The sequence below is a fragment of the Xyrauchen texanus genome, chromosome 48 (genome assembly GCF_025860055.1).
Source record: "Xyrauchen texanus isolate HMW12.3.18 chromosome 48, RBS_HiC_50CHRs, whole genome shotgun sequence".
Taxonomy (NCBI): Eukaryota; Metazoa; Chordata; class Actinopteri; order Cypriniformes; family Catostomidae; genus Xyrauchen; species Xyrauchen texanus.
In genome coordinates, this window is record NC_068323.1 from 24,069,709 (window position 1) to 24,093,473 (window position 23,765).

The following is a 23,765-nucleotide window of genomic DNA, read 5'->3' on the forward strand; positions in this document are numbered from 1 at the left end:
TCCACTCGTCTTCAGCTCTGTCTGTGTGATTTGTAATCAATGTCATTGTCTCTCAATAGTGCTGTCTCTAGGTCACTGTCTCTAAACTGTAAATCGATAGTTAATCTGACAGACGAACATTGCAGGTGGTTTACAGTAATCTGTGCTGGGACTAACATACACTGGGCATCTTCTGTAATCATCATTTATTCATAATCAATGGTGTATAAAGGAACCAGTCCATCATACATTGAACTTGGATCCAACTGAATTGTAACTTACTCTCTGCCGTGTTGGATGACTTGGATCGCCCGGTTAGGGAGGAACTTGTATCCTATCAACGGAGCCAGATCGCAGACACGCCGTTTGAGTCTTATGAGTCTAAACGTCTCACGACAAAGTGAAGTGCTTTTTTCTTGCCTTTAGGACTTGTGCTTGAAATTGTATGCCTATTGTTTTAAACCCCGACTGGTTCTGATTTTGAATCACTTTCTTCACAGCACTGCTTCATTGGGTTGACTTCCTGTTTACATGTGACATGACGCAATATCATCTGTCTCAGGAGGTTAGAAAAACCTGGACTGGATCACTAAGGCATCGACTAGAAACGGAACGCGAAATGGCGCTGCCCTTTTTTGTATTGTGTTTGCTAACCTTGAGCGAAATGTGTGGAAGCCTTCACAGGACCAACTACTCCTATGCAGGTCTTTTAAATACTGCCACAATATGCTGGGGGACGTGCACATCAGTTGGTGCGTCGGACACTAAATCACTACTCCTGCCTCTGTTCTTCTCTGACGCTGTGGACTTGGCCTGTCTTATCAGTGTAATGGCCTTACAAGATAATTTAATTTTTTCTGAAAGCTGCCTTCGCAGCTTTGTACTAGAATTACATTCTAGGAAGAATCCTCTAATCAATCACTTAAACCTATTAAGTTGAGGTGTTTAATTGTTCTGTTGCTGTTGATTTCAGGAAATGTGCAACCCAATCCAGGCCCAGACTCTGTTATAAGTTTTAATACCCCTGATGATGTTAAATCTAGGGCTGGTCTTGGTTTTATTCACTTGAACATACGCAGCTTGCTCGCAAAGATGGATATGACTCGTATTTGGGCACTCTCAACTGATGCTGATGTAATTGTTATGTCAGAAACTTGGCTAAACAAATCTGTTCTGAATAAGGATATCGGCATTGATGATTATACTGTATATAGGACTGATCGTCCCAAAAAGGGTGGGGGTGTCGCAGTATATATCAAAAGTAAGTTTAGTGTAAATGTGCTTGTATCCAAATCAGTGAGTAAGCAATTTGAATTCTTAGCTCTTGATCTTGAGGTCTCTAGGACTCGTCACATTACAGTAGTTGGCTGCTATAGGACACCCTCAGCTGTCAAGGATGCTCTGCCTTCTTTAATGCAGCTTTTATCAGGTCTGAATTATAATGAGATTGTAGTCATTGGAGATCTAAATTGGAACTGGTTACATCCAGTAGCTGATGATTTTAAAGCTTACTGTGACTCGCTAAACCTCTTTCAGCTCGTCGATAGCCCTACTGGACCTAATCTGAAATGTCCAGAAAAATCATTGTTAATTGATCTTATTATAACCAATGTTCCTTGTAGATACTCAGCAGCTTCGGTGTTTGCAAACGACATTAGTGACCACTGTGTTGTTGCTACAGTCAGAAACACCAAAATTCCCAAAACCAAGCCACATATCATCATTAAGCGTGACATGAAATATTTTACGGAACAAGGGTTTTTCTATGACCTATTTTATTTTGATTGGGATAAAATGTATCTTTTTGCTGATGTTGAAAATGCTTGGAGAGTTTTTCATGATGGTTTTAAAGAAATTGTTGACAAGCATGCACCCCTCAAAAAATATAGAGTAAAAGGCCGTAAAAATGCATGGTTCACTGTAGACTTAGCCAACTCTCTTCACGAGCGCAATAAAGCCTGGGCAAAAGCCAGGAAAACGGGCCTGGACTCAGATTGGCTACTGTTCAGGAGACTGCGCAATTTGTGCACAGTTGCTATTAGAAAAGCTAAAGCAGACCATTATCTAATAGAATCTTCAAACAATCTAAATAACCCCTTAAAATTTTGGAAGACGATTAAATCACTGGCTGGAAATAAATTTGGCATTGAGCTGCCACCATGTATTCTTAAGGACTCACGTAAAATATCTGATAAGGCTGAAATTCTTGGCTGTTTTAATGAGCATTTTATTGCCTCTGGTTCATTGTTTGACTCCCTCAACACTTCGCATCAGAATCACCCTAAAGGTCTTACTCATGGACATAATCCAGTTAGTAACTCCTTTAGTTTTAAGCCATTTTTAGTTTCAGAAGTGCATAAAGCCCTTACACTTTTAGACACTAGAAAATCACCTGGTCCTGATAACTTAGAGCCTTACTTTCTACAATTAGCATCAGATTTTATTGCACCGCCTCTGACTTATCTTTTTAATCTCTCTCTGGACATGAACGAAATTCCTCTTTTATGGAAATCTGCATTTGTTATTCCTCTGTTAAAAGGGGGAGGCCCAACAGATTTAAACAACTACAGACCCATCTCGAAATTGTCCGTCCTGGCTAAGGTTATGGAAACTCTGGTAAACGAACAATTGAAAGAGTTTCTAGCTACTAACAATATTTTGTCTAACTCTCAATCAGGTTTTCGTAAAAGACAGCACAACTACAGCAGCACTAAAAGTAGTAAATGATTTCATTGACTCTTTAGATAAAAAACAACATTGTGCAGCTCTTTTTATTGATCTATCTAAAGCATTTGATACTGTGGATCACCAAATACTAAAACAAAGACTTTTCAGTGTCGGGTTGTCAGAACAAACAGTTTGCTGGTTTGAAAATTATCTATCAGGTAGAACACAAAGCGTACAAGTAGATGGTCTCACCTCCAGCACTCTTAGTATATCCAAGGGTGTGCCCCAGGGGTCAGTGCTGGGACCACTCCTATTTATTTTATACATCAACATTCTTGATCGAAATGTCTCCAACGCAAATTTTCATTTCTATGCCGATGATACTGTGATATACTGCTCTGCTGCCACTCCAAACCAAGCTCTTTGTCAGCTACAACTTGCTTTTGATACTGTACAATTTACCTTGTTTGACTTAAAACTTGTTTTGAATGACGACAAAACTAAACTTATGTTGTTTTCTAATGCGAAATCTAAGCTACAAAACCTTCCATCCATTACTGACTTCTCAGGGCTTCGAGATTGAGACTGTATCCCAATACAAATACCTTGGTATTCTAATTGATGATTCTCTCTCTTTAAACCTCACATCCAGCAGTTGGTGAAAAAACTGAAGCTAAGACTGGGTTTTTATTTTAGAAACAAGTCATGTTTCTCCTTTGAGGCAAAAAGAAGGCTTGTTGCTGCCACTTTCATGTCAGTGCTGGACTATGGTGATGTTATATACATGCATGCATCCATTCAATGCTTGAAATTGTTGGATACTGTTTACCATGGAGCCCTTAGGTTCATCACAAACTTTAGAGCACTTACCCATCATTGCTCTCTGTATGATCATGTTGGTTGGTCAGCATTGTCCACCCGTAGGCATAATCACTGGCATATTCTTATTTATAAAGGTATTCTTGGTCTGCTTCCCCCATACCTTCAATCTTATATTAAAAAGAAAGGCACAGGACGATATTGTCTTCGTTCTGAGGACTTATTGTTGTTGTCCGTCCCTCATGTCCAGACTGTAATGGGAAAAGGGTCGTTTATGTATGCGCCCCCAGCGCATGGAATCAACTGCAAAATGTCTTAAATCTTCAGGAACCAGTTTCACTGGCTGCTTTTAACTTACTTTTAAATGATATAGAGGCTACACATACTGGCTGTAGTTGTTATGATTAATTATTTGGATGATCCTTGCTTCTATGTTTTATGTTTATGCTATATGTTATGTGTTTTTTTTTTTTTTTTTTATGTCTGCAACTTTGTTATTTGTGCTGCTGCCTGTCTTGGCCAGGACACTCTTGGAAAAGAGATTTTTAATCTCAACGAGTTTTCTTCTGGTTAAATAAAGGTATATATAGACCGCGCCCCAACCCGTGTTGGACGCTTCTGTCGAGATGACTTTTCGGCGACATACAGCTCCCATCGTCACTCCCCGCTGATACCATTCGGCCACTGTCCAGGGCTGCAGAGCCGAATTACAGGTCTGAGTCACCTTGATCGGCTGGCGGCCTGTGGCCCAAGCCCGGCAAGATGCTGAAGCGGGCGCATGCGCAGTAAACCCAGCTGAAGTACTGCTGCGGCTGAGGCCATGTAACCTAGCACTCTCTGAAATTTTTTCAGAGGCGTGAGGCTGTTCATCTGATAGGACGCGGCTAGTCGCTGAAGATAAGCGAGCCGTCATTGCCACGGAGTCTAGTTCTATTCCAAGGAAGGAAATTGCCTGACTGGGCTGTAGTGAGCTCTTGGTCCAATTGACTGCAAGACCCAAACTGTTCAGATGGCTGAGGAGAACTGTTCTGTGAGACAGAAGCTCCGTATGTGACTGTGCCATAATCAGCCAGTCGTCCAAATAGTTCAGAATTCGCAAGCCCTGACTCCGCAGGGGTGCGAGCGCCACATCCATGCACTTCGTGAAAGTACGGGTGCTAAAGACAGGCCGAACGGAAGGACGGTGTATTGATAAACCTGGCCGTCAGGCTGAATCTCAAGAATGGCCTGTGACGGGATTTATCTGAATCTGAAAATAGGCATCTTTCAGATCGAGAGAGATAAACCAGTCCCCTGGCGCGTATGCGCGAGGAGTTTCCTGATTGTAAGCATTTTGAACGGTCTTTTTGCAAGCACCTTGTTCAAAACCCTGAGATCTAATATTGGTCTGAGGCCGCCGTCTTTCTTGGGAACAAGAAAATAATGGCTGTAAAACCCCGACTCACTCAGCGAAGGCACTTTCTCTTTGGCCCTTTTGCACAGAAGGTTTGCTATTTCTGAACGAAGCATGCAGGCTGCTTCCGTGTTCACAATAGTTTCGAGCCACGCTCTGAAGCGGGGAGGGCGGCGATCGAACTGTAGCAAATAGCCCTGTTTTATTGTGCTTAACACCCATTTGGATATCCTGGGATAGCTTCCCATGCTTTGAAGCGTAACGCTAGAGGGTGAATGGCCAAATCGCCCTGATTGCCGCACACAGCTTGCTGAACAGAATGTGTGAGCGCGCTTACTGTGCTTATGCATGACTGCTCGCAGACAGCAGGGACAGGCTGTTCTGTGAGTGACTTCCCGATTGAGGTGAATGGGGAAAGAGTCACATCTGTTAAGTGATGCGCGAGCATAGTCACGGGCACGGTACTTACATACAGAGAAGTGTTTGCTGGCCGTGTGACAGAGCGGGCAGAGAATGGGCACGGGCACGTATTCGTGAGCGCGTTTATTGACTCTAACACTCGAGCGGGCTGTGTCCGCTTTATGTGAGTGGGCTCTGATCGGGACACGGGAAGTGTAATGCTTGTGTGTAGAGGTGAACACTGGATTGTGGGCACATTTTCTACACAAGGCTGGTCGTGTGACAGAGCGGCCAGAGAAGGGGCACGGGCACGTATTCGTGAGCGCGTTTATTGACTCTAACACTCGAGCGGGCTGTGTCTGCTTTATGTGAGTGGGCTCTGATAGGAACACGGGAAGTGTAATGCTTGTGTGTAGGGGTGAACACTGGATTGTGGGCACATTTTCTACACATAAGGCATGTTTGCTCTTTACAAGATTTCTTTGGGTCGCCCTGAAAACGGCGTTTGAGTGCAGGCAAGCGGGCAGTATCACCGGCTTGTTGGCTGCTGAATCCACCACTGCAGTAGCCTGAGAGAAGGGGACTGACAGAGGGCGAAGCTTTGACGGCTGTCCGGCTGCGGCGGGACTGAGCCGTCCTTTTCTCAACAAAGCTAGGAGGACTTTGGTTGCTCAGGTTTCAACGCAATCTTAGGCTGAGGCCCGCGGGGGGGGCGGCGGTCTGTGGCGGCTGTCTGAGCGCGACCTAGGGCGGCCGCCCTGTCGACGCTGAAAAGTCTGGCTTTGCTGAGCTGGGCACTGTGAAGAGGCTCGTGCAGGAGGCTGGTCACGTGGGCGGCCTGCAGAGGAGCTAGCGCGACGAGGCAGGAAGAGATTCATGGCTTGGGTGGCTTTCTGGACTTCCGTGAAACGGTCAACAATGCCACTCACCGCGGAACCGAAGAGACCGGACGGAGAGAGCGGCGTGTTGTCCGTCGCGCTCCTTAGATCTGAAACAGCCTCTGGGTGTCCGCCTTTCTCATCCCATTCTCGAAGCAGGTCCGCTTGGAGGATCTGTAAGACGGCCATGGAATGCAGAGCAGATGTGGCTTGGCCGGCGGCGGCATAGGTGCGGCCAACACAGGCGGAAGTAGTTCTGCAGGCCTAGACGGGAGCACCGGTTTAGACCGCCATCTCGCGGAGGGCAGGCAAAGGTGTGCTGCTACCGAATCCTCTGGATTCCTGGGCCGAGGAGGAGGCTTGGGAGCCTGACCACTCCTCGCTGTCCGAAGCCATGATGGAACAGCAACCCTTATCCTCCGCCTCGTCATCCCAGATGGCAGCTGTGCGGCCGCTCGGCGGCAACTGCGCTGTCCCGGGGGCGGGAGGGTGAAAGCGAGACTCGAGGGAGAGGCTCCGGCGAGGCAGTCGCTTCTAACACCGGTTCCGGCAGCCTTTGGGAGCGGCGCTTCTTATTGCGCGGCGAAACGAAAGGCGGCGCGGCGGCTTCGGTTTTGCATGCTTCGAGTCGAGCCCGCAGGGTCGACATCGGAAGCTCCTCGCAGAGTTCGCATCCGCCGTCAGCGAGGGCAAGCTCTGCATGTTCCCGTCCCAGGCAGAGAGCGCAGGTGAGGTGGCGGTCTCCGGTGCTGAGAGGAGCGCGGCATGAGCCGCAGGAAGTGCGAGGCATCTTTAAAAAGACGCTCGATACTCATTTTGTGAAGTTCGCTGAGGAACTTAGCTTTCTCTAAAAAAGGATACGTCGCCGGATGGCGTAGCTCGCAGGATGGCTGAAGGTGGCGAAGACGGCTGGCTTCTTCGAGCGCTGTCCAAGCTTGCTAGATGCCCCTCGAACAGCTCAGAGATGCGAAGAGCTTCGCTGAAGAGATGAAAATCAGGGTTCCAGCCTACGAACTATGCTTATATGCACTCTAGCCACGCCCATTTTGGCGGGCTTTGATGCAGTAAGCGCGCAGACGCCTCTCATTGGACGCGAGTTCACCCAAGTTCGTCTATAGGCTGCAGCAGTTGCCGCAGAGCAACCAATGAGCTCGCTAGCTAGCCCGCTCAAGGTCTGCAGTTGCTGCACTGCGTTGACAAATGATACAAAATTAAGGATAATTTTTTGGCTTCAATATCTCAGAAAAGATTAATCTTTCCCGTAGCGTAAGCTAGCTTACGCAATACGAGAGAACCTCTCGTAAGAGAACTGCTTTATTCCAACAAAGCAGGCAATAGTACAAAAACAGGGCAAATCCAGTGAAGAATGGTCAGGGTGAGCGTTAAATCGAAGCCGGGGAATCAAGATAGGGTAAAGGGGCAAATCCAGGAGAGAGTGGTCAACGAGAGCATAGGGGGTCAAAGCCGGGTTAATCAGAATCAGCGAGACAGGACTAGAGGGAGCAAAAGACAGGGGAACAAGGGGAGCTCGAAAGCCGGGGACTCAAGAGGAAAATGACGAGACTAGTGGGAGCAAAAGATAGGGGAACAAAGGGAGCTGGCAAGCTAAGAGGTGAACGAGAGGAGGTCAAAACTAGACGAGACTAGCGGGGGGCAAAGACTCGGGAAACTAAATACAATAACCAACAACCGTGAGACGAAAGTGTAGTGATATATATAGGGGCGAGTGCAGGTGTAAACCATGACAGGTGATGAGACGAGTGCAGGTGAAACTAATGTGCAGGAGTGCAGATGACGCGAGTGCAGGTGGTCATAATGTTCTGGGGGATTGAAAACGCGTGAGAAACTCGAGGAAGGGAGATAGCCTACGAGCATGTGAGCGAGTAGGAGCAAAGTGGGCGTGAGGGCTTGAGCGAGCAAAAAGAGCGTGCGAGCTCGAGGGGGCGGAACGAGCGTGGGAGCTCGAGGGGGCGGAGCGAGGGAGCGGGGTTCGTGACAGGAACATAGTGTCTGTCCAAACATTCCCCTGTTCATCCTTTCTCAGACCACATGCCAGCAGAGAGTGATCGATACTGTACTACATTACAAGAGGAATTGGCTTCAGCATCTTAAGTGTTCTCAATGGAAAGCAATAAAATACTAAAGAACAATGTAAATTCTTGCAATAAGCCATGGGAAGGTGTGTGTTACAATGCTTTTTTCATGGTATGGGGTGTTCATACCGGCATTAATATTTGCCAAAGGTTCATCAAATAATTTTTTACTAGTAGTGGCAGATATTAATATTTGCCAAAAGATGACAAAATAACTGTTTGCAATAATGGCAGATATTAATACTTCCCAAAGGTTTTCCAAAGAACTGTTTGCAATAGTGTCAGATATTAATATTTTCAAAAGGTTCGCTAAAGAACTGTTTGCCAGTGGTTTGTTGAATACTTTCTACCAGTAGTGGCAGATATTAATATTTCCCAAAGGTTTTCCAAAGAACTGTTTACCAGTAGTGTACACATGTGAGCAGTTTTTCCAATTTTTTACTGTTAAAATTGCTGGTATACGCTCACGGATCTTACCTGCTAGTAATGATCCTGTTACCTATACAGTTCCACAAAATCTGTTGACCTGTTTTGTTCATTTGTCCCTGTCTCAACTCAAACATATAATTGCACATGTGAAGCCTACTGGTTCTACATGTGATGTTATTCCATCCGCTTTGTTTAAAGAGGTGGTGGACTCAATTGGTCCAAGCGTGTTATCGATTGTAAACAGTAGCCATACCACTGGTATTGTTCCCAGCTGCTTCAAGCATGCTGTTATTCAGCCTCTTCTTAAGAAAGCAAACCTTTATTTCTTCTGATATGAACAGCTTTCGACCTATATGGTAAATGGTCTGCACTTATATAGCGCCTTTTTAACCTTAACGGTATTCAAAGCGCTTTACACTGTGACACATTCACCCATTCATACACACATTCATACACCAATGGCAGCAGAGCTGCATGTAAGGTGCTAGCCTGCCATTGGGAGCAACTTGGGGTTCAATGTCTTGCCCAAGGACACTTCGGCATGTGGAGTCGTGTGGGCCGCTGATTTGAACCACCAACCCTGCGATTAGTGGCCAACCCGCTCTACCAACTGAGCCACAGCCGACACAGCCGACTCTCTATATCAAAATTGCTTGCACAATTAAATGTTTTTTTAGCTAGCAGTAATTTGCTCAATACATTTCAGTCAGGCTTCAGAACTGGTCATAGCACAGAGTCAGCTCTGTTGAGAGTTTTACATGATATTTTATTAGGCTTGGATTCTGGTAGTCCTGTTGGTCTTCTGCTGCTGGATCTCAGTGCTGCTTTCGATACGTCGATCATGACATTCGTATCGATCGCCTAAGAGACCAGGTTGGTCTTCAGGGGTTAACCTTAGATTGGGTCTCTTCATATCGGAAGGGTAGAACAATTTCATTCTGTTTAGAGAACTGTTCTTCATCAGTTGTTCCTTTGACATGTGGGGTCCCTCAGGGCTCCATTTTGGGACCCGTTTTATTCTCCCTCTACATGCTTCCGTAAGGAAAGATCTTTGATAAGCATGGCATACACTACCATTTGTATGCTGATGACTCTAAACTTTACTTTCCTAGTAGGAAGCACCCCTCTTTTGAGTCTCTGCATAATTGCATGGCCGATTTGAAGTGTTGGCTGCAAACAACTTTCTCCAAATAAGTGAGGATATGTCAGAGTTTATTGTTTCTGGTCAAAGGGGATGTGAGTTAAATTTAGATAGCAATGTGTCACTGCTTCCAGGGAAAAAACTTCCCCATGTAAAAAACCTGGGTGTTATTTTTGACTCTGAGCTCAGGTTTGATCGACAAATAAATGCTGTTGTTAAAAAAAAAAAAAATCAATTTTAGATCTATAGCAAGGTTGAAGCCCATCCTTTATTTTGATGATTTGGAGAAGGTTGTGCATGCCTTTGTGTCTACTCTATTGGACTATTGTAATGCTTTATATCTGGGTATGAGTCAGGCCGCTCTCTCTCGCCTGCAGCTGGTCCAGAATTCAGCAGCTAGGCTTTTAACTGGAACAAGGAAACGAGAGCATATTACCCCAGTATTGATTTCACTACATTGGTTACCGATCCAATACAGAATCAAGTACAAAGTGTTGATGTATGTGTTTAAGGCTCTTCATGGTCTAGCACCAGAGTACATCTCTGCTTTAATAAGTTTGCATCAACCTTCAAGGTGTCTCCGCTCTGGTGATCAGCTGTGTCTGTCAGTTCCTCGATCTCGCCTAAAAACTCAAGGTGAAAGAGCTTTTGCGGTGGCAGCCCCTAGACTTTGGAATGAGCTTCCATTGGTCATAAAATCATCTCCGTCTCTATTCTCTTTCCAGGGGGCCTTAAAAACATATTTATTTTCCCTAGCTTTTAATTAATTGCGTTATAAATTGTACTAGGTCAGTTTGATCATATCCTGTTTTATTGGTTTTAAATGCTTGTTGCATTCTTAAGCTGTATGCATTTGATTTTATAAATTTGTTTGTAACTCCATGTACAGCACTTTGGTACCCAGTGTGGTTTTTCAAAGTGCTCTATAAATAAAATTGAGTTGAGTTGAGTAGTGGCAGATATTAATATTCGCCATAGGTTGGTGTAGAAACTGTTTGGCAATAGTAATAGATATTCATATTTTTCAAAGTTTTGCCAAAATAATTGGTTGCCAGTAGTGGCATATATTAGTATTTCCCAAAGGTTTTTAAAAAACTGTTTGCTAAAAATGACAGATATTAATATTTGCCAAAGGTTGGTGAAAGAAATGTTTGCCAATAGTGGTAGATATGAATATTTTCCAATGGTTCGCCAAATAACTGTTTGCCAGCAGTGGCAGAAATTTATATTTGCCAAATGTTTGACAAATAACTGTATTCCAGTATTATTGTATATCCATAATTATTCCCATATTTCTGCATTTTACAACAGCTTTGAAAATGGCTCATCCAATCAGTATTTAGTGACATATCTAATTGTTTTACCATTTACAATATATGTTTTTAAAGATTGTTTTAAAGCTTTCATTTTTTCTGTTGATAACATGGTTGTTGTCTGCATTTGCTGGCATAAAATGTCAAGGATCACAGGGTCATGAAATGTCTCTTTTTCTTTTAGACCGTTCTCCAGATATGGATAACTATTCTGAAGATGATGACGACAGTTACTCATCAGAGCAAGAAGCCAGTGATGACGCTGTTCAAGGCCAGGTTGGGAATGTTCGCAATGTTCTAAAAATGAAACTTTGCAGAATCTTGGAAAGAGGAAAAATTGTTACTGGTTGCTACTAGAATGAATGTAGTCTGTGTTGTTGGTCTGGTTGGTGTTAGCTTACAGTTGCTTTACTTTACTAAAGGGATTAAGCAATCATATTCTAGGTCAGTTGTGAGTGCTATAGGTAGGATGTAAAGGATGCAGCTGTAACCGCGCATATAGCGCAGAGTTAAAACAGATTGCTGGTGGGTTGTAAATAAGAGGTTTTTACACTGAATTACCATGTGCAACTGTTTAGTGAATTCACAGAATATGGGCTTTAGCTACCAAAATATCATGTAGTTGAATTTAGAAATTTCGTAAAATTCATGAATCTTCCTCTGTTGTAGGACCTTTATGACGAGGATGATGATGTTCAGCGGAAACCTAAAAAATCTCGTAGGAAAATGATTAGAACCACATCTATGAGTCGGGTATGCATAGATACTGTATACTTTCCCTGCACACGTCCTTGGTGGCCAATGACAAAGAGAGAAGCATTAGTAGAAAACAATTGGACCCAGTACCTAGCCATGGGGTACAGCATTTATACAAATCAAGTCTGTATACATCACGTTACTGTTCCTGTTGCTGAGATGGTAAATTGCAGTGATAGACCTATATACTGTATATACCGTATATATATATATATACGGTATATACATACTGTATATTGACTAGGTCAAATAATCCGCTGATGAAATGTTCATTCCACCTAGTGTCAGTTCCAAAATCTACAGACAGATATTTTCAGTTTTCAAATATTTTTTTTCAAATATTTTTTTGTCAACACATATAGAATAAGTGTTATGTGTTATTTGTTTAATTCACCAATTTAGTATAATTCTTATTTGCAATTATTAAATGATATATATATAATAAGCATGTACACCCTGTTCTCTAAAGTCTCGGCACTGGCCATTAATCATATTTATTATGGATACATTTTCTTGATACATGTCACTTCCGGCAGCTACCCAGTAGAAAGAGACAAATGGGCTTTGTGTTATAAAGGTGGTGTTTCGTGTTCGGTTCTGTTTTGTCTAGTTCATAGAAGGTCATGGAAGGTGATGTTCTATCCTCTTAAGCTAAGCTCACCACCAGGAACACAAATGTTAACACAGGATCAGTGCGTACACTAGAGCAACACCAAAATACATTTCCTAACACTTATTTACAACACACTCAGTTTACACATACGTTTCTAATTGTAAATGTACAATGTTTGCTTTTGATGAATTTCCATCAGCTATTCCATTTAAAGGCATTCTTTGGTCAATGTAAATACCATGGCACATGAGTATGGCAGTTATTCAGTACCATGGTATTACCATCTGATACATTACAACCTCTTTTTGTAACACTGACCTTGATTGACCATTGGCCACTTGCAGCCCTGAAGTCTGATTAATTACATTGTACCTGAGATGGCACTTCTTAAAGTCTTTACCTACATATACTCTTAATTCCTCTTTAGCAACCCAATTTCAAGCAGAAGTTTGTTGCTCTCCTGAAACGATTCAAAGTATCTGATGAGGTGAGGCATTTTTTTTATGTCTTTGTAAGTTACAGCAGGAGAAATTACATGTTTTCTGAAGTTTTCTGCAAAATGTCTTTAAAGGGTGATTTTATTTCCATCCATTATTTCAGCAAACCAGGAACTATTATTAGAACCAAACAGCGATTACAGCCAAGTAGATGCAAGTAGTAAAATACTATTATAAATCTAGTTACTTTAATGTATTTTTACTGACAAATAATTGGAGCATGTTTTTCACAGTGTTTTTGCTAAAAAAAAACAAGTGATATTTAATCATTTTAATTAATATGATAATAATTCTAATATATAAAAAGCCATACTAAGAGTGATCATTGGATCTGTGAAAGTTATTTGAGTGATGATGCAATCTGTTGAATCATTAAAATTGACCGTTTGAAGAGATTCACATAAATTAATCGAACTCATCAACTAGTGCCATTATGCTAATAAAGTTTAATTAAGCACTATTTCAGAACTTAATGCTCTCACATTTGAAGAACGTAATGGTCAATTAAAAAGCACATTAAAATCATTGCAATACACAAGCTTGCTATATTTTATATCGCCAGAAAAAACATCATTTGTTGGAAATATTTGATATATTACCAAGCCCTCCACTGTTGTCCTGTCTTTTTTAATCACAAGATCACTGCAGCCATGAAATTCAACCTTTGTAAAAACACCCCTGGGACATTTAAACTAACTCTAGTAGCTGAACTGTAAGATGGACATACAGTATTGATTTTTGCAGTAATATGTGATATAAACCTCTTACATCTCATAAAAACAAAGCTTGTAGCTGTGCTCTGTGAGGACATAATGGTCCTGGGTCATTCATGTTTGTATCTATAATGTTCAGCCTTGTTGTAAGAGTCTAAGCTTGTTAGTTGGCTGTTTGACCTCCTTGTCCTCTTGGCCTTGGCTACCCCATTCAATGATCCGAGCCATACAGGACGTGATTCAGATATATCTGGAAATGTGTGCTGAAGCTTCCTGATTCAGGACGAGGACACTTTCAATTGCATTGCTATTCCTGAATACCATTTAAACATGCTGAAAAAAACCCACATCTTAAACCAGCCTAAAGTGCTTTGCTGGTCTTAGCTGATTTATGCTCATCTGGCTGATCTAGCTCCTAGCCTGGTGTTCAGCTGGTCTTGCTGGTCCCATCCTTGCCATACTCGTCTTCAGCTGGTCACCCTGCCTGCAAACAGCCAGCTGTCTTAGGTTATTTTTTAGATGCTGGGGAGCTTATGGAAAAGCAAATTAATCAGCTTCTCTACCAAATACAAGCTCTTCAAGTCCCTTATTGTCTCCATCCTGCTTTATGTTTGTGAGACATGAACCCTCCTGGCAGACACTGAATAAAAATTCCAGGCTTTTGAGAACAAGCACCTGAGAAAACTGTGCATCTCTCACATTGACCGAAAGAACAAAGTAAACACTCTGGTTGCTCCTAACAACCACTTCTGTCCACTGTGAAGAGATGAAAGCTGGCATGGTTTGGCCACGTCACCGCCATGACAACCTTCCAAAGACTATTTTTCAAGGAACATTGGAGGGGAGTCGAAGACATGGAAGACCAAGAAAAACTTGGGTGGACAGCATCAAGTAATGGACTTCAGTGGACATGCCAGAGTTTCTGGCAACATTCTCCGACAGATGCAAGTAGAGGATAATATCATCTGCAGCATCCATCGTTCCTCCCCAATGACCAGCGAGGTCACAGGAATGATGGTGATGAAGACGATGAGATTATGTCCCTATCAGGCTTCTTAACAAGCTGAACCAGCAAGACTCTTGGTCAAGTAGCTTTACCAAAGACACCATGCTCGTTGATCCGCAGTTTTTGTAATTCACCAGCACCAAACGAGCATAAACCTGCCTTAACCAGTATACCACACTTTTGGTGTGTCTTAAATCTGTAGCATAATGTCAAAACCCCTGTGATGTACACTTATGACTGGAATGTGAAAAGATGGCAAACTTGTGGAGGTCGCTCTTTCCAAACACCATCGGCAGCTTAATCACAGCTTTCCAGTAAAATTGAGATGATAATCAGTAATAAATTACCTTCAGATATGTGGAAATGTAACGTGTTGGATGAGCCAATGCTTCATTAATCATTATCTAAAAAAAATGCTCTGGCTCTAATTCAACATAATTTCATGAGCAGGAAGTAATTGTATGTGATGCAAGAGAAAAATTGCACAAACCCAACGAACATAATACATTTTCATTCACCGACATTTTATTGCCAAAACCAAAATTTCCAACCAATTCCCTCTGTTTTAATTTAGTCTCAGTGAGAATGTTACACTAACTGTTTTAAAATAACACATGTACAGATTGAACATACTGTTAGCTTTACATTTATCTCAATGGCAGTTTCTCAGCTGGTACATGACTACCCATAATTACGCAACGTGCATGCATCTTTGCTAATGGGTATTCAGTTACAGATATAAATTTGAGTCAGTCATGAGTTGTAAATGTTGTGTAATAATTCACTCTGAAGCTGCAGGAAAATTATGTCCTGATAACTCTGATTGGCTGATGGAACCACAAGAATGTGCACAGTCCCAAGCCCTTCACTAGCGACTATCCTGATCTGTGACGTCAAAGGAAATTTTTTTTTAATTTCTTGTGTTTTCCTTGTAGCTACTGCCTATGCCTGTGTTGCCCATAAGTCAAATAATATTGACAAATAATATTAATATTGTGGTGTGTGGTCTGATAAGCTGGTATAATCATATGTATAACAATACCATTTCCATTCATATGATTTGAAAATAGAGCAAATAATGTTTTAAGTGATAATGTATGTCATAAATCAAGTTTTTATGGTTGTTCTACATATTGTAAAAAAAAAAATGGTTTATTGCCTTAAAGCTTCAGTATTGAGTTGTGTTGTGTTGCGTCAGGTTTTGGACTCTGACCCGGTGGATCAGACACAGGAAGTTGAAGATCTGGATCTTTTGTATGACAGTTTGGAGGTGTATAACCAGAGTGACAGCGGCCCAGAGATGGAGGACAACGAGAGTCTTCTCAGCACTCCCAAACCCAAACTCAAGTAAGAGTTGGGGTAGGGTTAGAGCAGGGTTGTGTTATGGTAGCGTAGAGTTGAGGGTAGAGTAAAGTTATGGATAGGGTTGAGTAGGAGAGTGATGAGTAGGGTTCAGTTGGGGGTGGGGTGGGGTGGGGTCTGTTAGGGTAGAGTTGGGGTTAGGTTAGGGTAGAGTGAGGACAGGGTTGGGGTAGAGTTATGGTAGGGTTGAGGTAGGGTTGAGTTAAGGGTAGGGTGGTGTTAGGTAGATTTGGGGTAGGGTAGATTTATGGATAGGGTTGGTGTATGGTAGGGGTTGGGTAGTGTTGAGTTAGGGGTAGGGTAGTCTTGGGTTGGGTTGGGTTTGGGGTAGGGTAGGGTAGAGTTTGGGTAATTTAGTGGTAGGGTTAGGTTGGTTAGATTTAGGGGTATGATATGGTAGAGTTGGGATAGGGTTAGGGTGGAGTTGGTAGTGTATGTTGAGCAGTGTAGAATTTGGACTATGGTTGTGGTAGGGTTGAGTAGAGTATGCAGTAGGATTTGGTTAGTGTAGATTTGGCTGTATTTTGAGACTATGGTAGTGGTAGTATTGGGTTAAGGAAATTGTTAGTTTTGGTTAGGGTTCACATTGCTGCATTACTGCAAATAACCAGCCCAATTTGTTTTAGTCGGGGTTGGAAGGATTTTAAGGAAGAACTAGACATTAGATTTGAAAAGTTGTAATTGTTAATGACAATTATTCTTCTAGAAAATATTGTTCTATACAATTGTATATTAAGCACTTTTCTCATGGTGGTACCAATTTCAGATTTACTTGCCACTATCCAAATGCATTAATTTTACATGTCGGTCAAATGTCAGATGGCGGTCACATTTCGGTTCATGTCAAAATATTCAATAAACTATTAACTGCTTAGCTGACCATATAACCAAACTGTTGTGCTGTAGTAAAAATGTTTATGTGCTAAACATTCATGTTCAATGGCTCAAGGCCATTCTTCGAGGGAATGTCTCACTCCAGCTCGCAGACGGAAATTTGCAGTTTACACAGCCAGAAAAGTCAACCGAGAGAGCAGCCCTCCACTGTATGTAAATGCAAAACTTTTTTTGCAAAAGATTACTACATTATTTGAGGGTCATAGTCTGTAATTGCAGTGTATTTGTGTGTTTTTGAAGGGTGTAGATCTGTTAACAGTGGATAAGAACAGAGCACCTGGCGGGCGATACGCAGATGGCCCTACAGTGGTGGACTCTACAGCTGGGGTCAGTGATGATATCTGTATTTGACATTTAGTGTACATGATTAATAATGGCCATTTCTCTGTTAGTCTTTCTTGTTATGTCTGCCTTTTCTCTGTGTATCACACATCAGTTCACATCTGCTTCTAATCCAGCTGGTTAGCTCAATGTGAGGACTGACAGTGTGTGTGTGTGTGTGTGTGTGTGTGTGAGCGTGTATTTATCACTTTGTGGGGACCAAATGTCCCCATAAGGATAGTAAAACCCGAAATTTTTGACCTAGTGGGGACATTTTGTCGGTCCCCATGAGGAAAACAGCTTATAAATCACACTAAATGATGTTTTTTGAAAATGTAAAAATGCAGAAAGTTTTCTGTGAGGGTTAGGTTTAGGGGTAGGGTTAGGTTTAGGGGATAGAATATAAAGTTTGTACAGTATAAAAACCATTATGTCTATGGAAAGTCCCCATAAAACATGGAAACCAAACATGTGTGTGTGTGTGTGTGTGTGTGTGTGTGTGTGTGTGTGTGTGTGTGTGTGTGTGTGTGTGTGTGTGTGTGTGTGTGTGTGTGTGTGTGTGTGTTTACTACTATCATTCCAATAACAGCCTTATTGAGGCACTAGAGATTGAAGAGAAAGAGAGGAGGAAATAGGCGAGCTGGATTTTACATAAAGACATTAAGAATTGCATATAAAGGAATAGAATGAAATGAAATTGAAGCATAAAAAGCTCAAAAATGAGATTTCTATACATTGGTTTAACTCTTCACAATACCCTAGCATCATCTGTTCATCAGAAATGTCTAGTTAATCATAAAGAAACTTAAATGCTTCATACTTATTTTGTAAGGGTTGTCCTGTTTTTTTCTGTTGTTGAGCAGTGATTGCAGATTATTCATGCCCACAGTCATTGTGTCAGCACACTTAATCACTTATAACAGTATCTAGTGTCTCACACACACTCTTGGAAACACATCAACACCTCCACGTCGCAATTCTGCTTTGTCACTAAGTGGCCGTTGTCATGGCAACCTGCCGATTTTCACGGCCACACGAGCTCTTGAAGTTAGCATGGCATGTTCCCTGCCTGATGTTTATTTGTCTGCACAGGAACCGACGGAGGACGAAGCGGGCGGGGGCGGGGCCACATGTGACACTAACATAAATTGGGACGTGAGTGCCGAGAAATTAGCGGGAACTGTGGGCAAACTCTGCAAGACTGAATCACAGACTTTCATGTCGCCTAGGTAACATATTTTACCTTCTATTCCTGCCTACCTTTTTGTCTGTTTTGTCTATTCTCAACCACTGCCTTTCTCATCTCTTTTTCAAAGTAATTTTTTTTTTTATTATTTCTGTCTGAAAATTCCTCAAAAAAACCTGTTCTCTCTCAATAACTGTTTCATTGAATAAAGTTTGCCCCAAATTTGCCCCATTTGAGTGTTTCTTCAACTATGGGCTCTTTTATGTCTCAGTTTGATTTGTTTTAAGAACTAAAAATATTTTTATACATAACACTTAAAAATATGGAAGCTTTTACCATGCTTTCGTCTTACAGTATATTTTTGCTACTTGTCAAATGCCATTTTGTATTTATTGTTATTGTTTTGCCTTTGTCCCAGTATGAGCTGTGTCTTAAACAGTGTTAATCGCACCAATTTATTTACTGACCTAAACACAGAAGACAAGATAAAAAAGACGCATCATGAAAATAATTAAATAAAATATATTTATAAAATAATTTGAATTAAAACATATTGTTGATGAAAATATGACAAGAAAAAAGATATTAACAATGCTTTAACACTGTTTTTATTTATATTATTTTTTATATTTTAATTACTTTATATTTCTAAAGAAAGAAAAATAAAAAAAATACAATTTAAAGAATCCTGTCATAGTATGTTGGGGTTTCCTCGCTTGAGCTGCAAGAGCTGAACATGTGTACAATGAACTTACAGGTTAATTACCTCACTTAAACATCCTATACATGTGACAGTAATCAGCTGTATCCACTACATAAACATAAGATTACAACTTACATCTTCACAGACAATAAAGCCAATGGACAGTGAACTTAAACTTGTGTAACGTGAATCTGCATAACCAATATCCTAAACTGTGTGGAATTCACAAGAGTGTAGCTTCTTAAAAGTAGCGAATCATTCTGTATATACATTACATGCTGTTATTTCAGAAGCACAGGTTTTCAGGACCGTTTTCTCATGTTTGTCAATCTTACATAATAAACAGATTCATCTTTTAATATTTTGATGCATGTTTAATTTTCAGGTAGTTTATAATTTTTCGAAATATTTTAATATTGGGTTAAATTTTAGTCTGGTACAGCTTGCTACATATTTTTATTATTTTGCACATTATCTTCAAATAAAATATGTTGGTTTTGTTGAGTAATTATATGCCATTTTAGTCACAGTGAAAAGTAATAAAATTAACAAATTATAGACTAAATTTAAAGACAAAGAAATTGACTAAAATATAAAACTATGTGGAAAAACATCATCAAAAAAGATGATAATCTTCAAATCCTCAAACATGGAAATAAAAAATAAAAATATTAATTATTACATTTTGAACTCTATGATAATGTAAACAATAAGTCAAATTAATTTATGCCATTCACGGATTAGTTTTATTATCGTGTTAAAAAACACAAAAATAAAATATAAAAAATATGAATAATTTTTTTAACACTGATAATATTTACAATAAATGAAATACACTTTTGATACTTTGATATTTATTGTGTTAAAATGATTTTTTAATTTATACACAAGTTATGCTGTGGTGTCATTTCCACCACAACTATATTGTCATTAGTAAAGTTTTCAAATGTACTTGTTTACCAAGGAGACAACAGTGTCAGTGGAGAGCATGCTTGATAAATATATGTGATGAGTGAAGATAACAGAAAAAATCAAGGAATATTTTATTTGTCTGTCAAATTATGCAAAAAGTGTGAAATTTTCATTTTAAGACTTTTTCTGTTGTGAAACAATTCTTCTTTGATACATGTTTATTTACTGTTTGTGGACAATTGAAATAAACTAGTGAGAGTGTAAAAAGTGTCCCCTTGAATTAGCTGTATCGCGATAAAAAGTTTACGCTTAAAACGTTAAAGTCCCCTGATGCATACGTCAGGCATATGTGGGGTCATTTGATAGTTTACAATCTGAACTTTACATATAATGCCATCTTTTATGCATTTATGTTATATAAAATAAAAAAAATAGGGCCTGAAATAATTTCGCATAGCAAATTAGCACCCCCTAGAGGTAATGGAGTAACAATATTAAAATTAATATAAAAGTCCTTCATTCACACAACTCTTAAATATACAAGTCATATATCAAATGAAAGCACTCATTCTCAGGAATGTGACTGTATAATTTGTGACTATACTCTACATTTTGTTACCCTAATACCACAGTTCGAAAGATATTCTAAATAATCACAAGTGAATTATGATTTCTGTTAGACATCAATTTAAAACAGCAGCCCAAAAATGCACCCGAGTTTAAGGGGTTAAGAGAGTTTCATTTCTAAATCTCCACAGGGCCCACAGATAAAGAAGTATCTGTTACTGTATATTTCTCTTGTTGTTCAGAACATCAAGTCCTTTCATGTCTTGTGCTAGTTGCTATTGCAAGACAGCTTATGTGTGTGTTTGCATTGTCTAATGAGCTCATTAAGACCCGTTCCCCAAGCGAGCATCTTACAGACCCTTTAGTGAATGTGGAACGCAACAGCGCATCACTGATCTGACTGTTTTTGCTCAGGAGGGAAAAGATGCCACAAATAATGATGCACAATTTACTGTATTACTGTGCTACTGATATGAGTTTGTACTAAAATGATAACAGCAAGTGTCCTTCATGTTGTCTTTCAAGCCTACAATTTCTACATTTATATCACCTAATAGTGATATAACCATGATGACTTAAAGCTCATTTGGAATTGGGCGTTACAAATTGGGGAGAGAATGGGAGAAATAAAAAAAAAAAAGCAAAAGTCGAGGCACTTACAATCAGGGTTTGACCCTCCAAATGCGGGTAAAAATCTGCAATGGGAGGTAACGTCGTCCCTCTTACCAGCCACTTTGGCGGGGGACCTTTTCATGTTTAGGTGGTTAACCAGATGGTGGTGAGCTGGCTGATGAGTGTGGATAGAGGCTCACTTTAAAGCTTAAAAAGGGCCCAAAATTATCATTAAAAATAGTCCATGCAACTCCCGCTTTAATAACCAAGTTTATTGGTTTATATGTCTACCGCATCATTAGCTTGCAGTGCTGAAAGCTTCATTGATTATAATGGTAGCAATCTTATTTTGTCCTGTCACAGCACATCAAATTAGTTCTTTTAGGATCCCTGGATCTGATCTTATTCAAAAGATTGTTCCCCTTTCATGAACATCATGGATGAAATGTAATTCTTTTTGAAGAGAAAATAAGGCTTTGGTACCAAATATTTACACTTGTAGTCGTCCTCTAACGACTTGAGAGACTTCAGAAGACATAACAACGTTTCCAGTAAGGGGACATAGTGAGCAATGATGCTCCCTGGATATTATGGTGCATTCTGGGATTTTTTAGGGACATCCCTAGAAATGGCCTGATCAGTGCCCTGACTACTAAACTGGGGAGCTGATTGAGACACACACTTTTTTATGATTTATGTTCCTCAAAAGGCTTGCATTTCTTAAATAACATAGAAAAGGACTTAAAAGTTTTTTGCTGAAGTCTTAAATGTGTTGAAAGAAAACAAGAGACACTTTGGCAGCTTTGAGGTAAAGATGAAGTGCCGCATGTATGTAAATAAAATGCCATCAGTCATCTTTAACTGTTATTGTCAATCAGGCTTGTTTTGTCGGCTTAGATGTGCTTGAGGAACAATAATCAGCTTTTAAACGCACAATACTGTAACGTTGGCTGGCTACAGGTAGATGATGAGACAAAGAAGAGTATGAACCCATGTGCAGTTTATTCCTTATATACATGGTAAATCCAGAAACATGAATGCCCCAAACATGAACATGACAAATTCAAAAAGTTCTGTAGGGAGCTGTGGGGGGGGGGGTGGTCTTGGCTTGGCAAGACAGGGCATGGAGCATGGGATCAGGCCAACGCCAGTGGAAGGTGGAGCCACGAGAGGCTCGAGAGGCGGAGCCGTGAGAGACTTTAAGGGTGACACCAGGGAACTTGGTACCTGGAGAGTAGCTTACGGCTCGAAGGGACATGGTGGAGCCAGAGGTTCAGAGGACCGAGGTAGCATCGTAGGCTTGGAGGACCGAAGTGGAGATGGGGGATTGGAAGACAGAGGTGGAGCCGGTGGGACTGGGGACCTAGGTGAAGTCGTAGGGAAGGAGGGCCCTTGGTGAAGCCACAGGCTCGGTGTGATGAAGCAAAGCTGGAGGATAGGAGAGGCCAGGCGGAGCCGGGTGACCGACTGAACAAGGCGGAGCCGGAGGGACGTGGGACCCCCAGAGAAGCCGATAGGCTGAAGGACCACGGTGAAGCTGAAGAGACATAGGGCCACGGTGGGACTGTGTGATCGAAGGACCATGACGGTGTCCAGGGCTCGGAGGGTGAAAGTTCCCCTTGCTTGATCAGGAGAACTAAGTGTGGGCACAAGGGCAGGAACCAATTCCAGCTCAAATAGCCCAGTGAGAGATGGCTCTGCAATGGACGAGGCGTGGCTGTGACATGGCATGGAGCAGGCTCAGGTGCGGCTATGACATGGCATGGAGCAGGCTCAGGCGCGGCAGTGACACGGCATGGAGTAGGCTCATGCGCGGCTGTGACATGCCATGGAGCAGGCTCAGGCGCGGCTGTGACATGGCATGGAGCAGACTGAGGCGCGACTTTGACATGGCATGGAGCAGACTGAGGCGTGGCTGTGACATGGCATGGAGCAGGCTCAGGCGTGGCTGTGACATGGCATGGAGCAGGCTCAGGCGCGGCTGTGACATGGCTTGGAGCAGGTTCAGGCGCGGCTGTGACATGGCATGGAGCAGGTTCAGGCGCGGCTGTGACATGGCATGGAGCAGGCTGAAGGGTTGCTGTGGCATGGCATGGAGCAGGCTGAGGCATTGCTGTGACATGGCATGGAGCAGATTCAGCCAAAAGATGGCGCTAGCTCAACAACCATGACGAGGAACTCTGGCTTGGCAGCCGTGACGTGGGACTCTGGCTTGGCGGCGGTGATGTGGGACTCTGGCTTGGTGGCCATGATGTGGGACTCTGGCTTGGTGGCCATGTCGTGGGACTCTGGCTCAGCATCCACCTCCCCCACAGTGAAAATTGAACCAATTATCTGCTGGGATAGGTCGACATACTGAGGCAGATTAAGGGGACTGCGACCGCCATTCAATCCCAACCGGAAAATGTCCTTGAGGGCGACCTAAGTCCAACAGGCAGGCCAGAGCACAGAAGTCCTCCACATAATTTTCCAGGGATCGATTCCCCTGGTGAAAATGAAGAAGCTGGATTGC

General features: G+C 41.7%; 1 protein-coding gene across 4 annotated transcripts in view; it reads left to right on the forward strand.

The window, feature by feature from the left end:
* The window catches only part of LOC127639840 (phosphofurin acidic cluster sorting protein 2-like), a 94,826-nt gene that overhangs the window by 49,545 nt on the left and 21,516 nt on the right, over nucleotides 1–23,765 (forward strand). For all 4 annotated transcript variants that reach the window (XM_052122113.1, XM_052122115.1, XM_052122114.1 and 1 more), the window contains exons 6-12: nucleotides 11,296–11,387; nucleotides 11,781–11,864; nucleotides 12,908–12,967; nucleotides 15,895–16,043; nucleotides 17,008–17,101; nucleotides 17,193–17,279; nucleotides 18,366–18,502. In XM_052122113.1, the coding sequence (XP_051978073.1) occupies nucleotides 11,296–11,387; nucleotides 11,781–11,864; nucleotides 12,908–12,967; nucleotides 15,895–16,043; nucleotides 17,008–17,101; nucleotides 17,193–17,279; nucleotides 18,366–18,502 (703 nt within the window). The remainder of the gene's footprint in view (nucleotides 1–11,295; nucleotides 11,388–11,780; nucleotides 11,865–12,907; nucleotides 12,968–15,894; nucleotides 16,044–17,007; nucleotides 17,102–17,192; nucleotides 17,280–18,365; nucleotides 18,503–23,765) is intronic.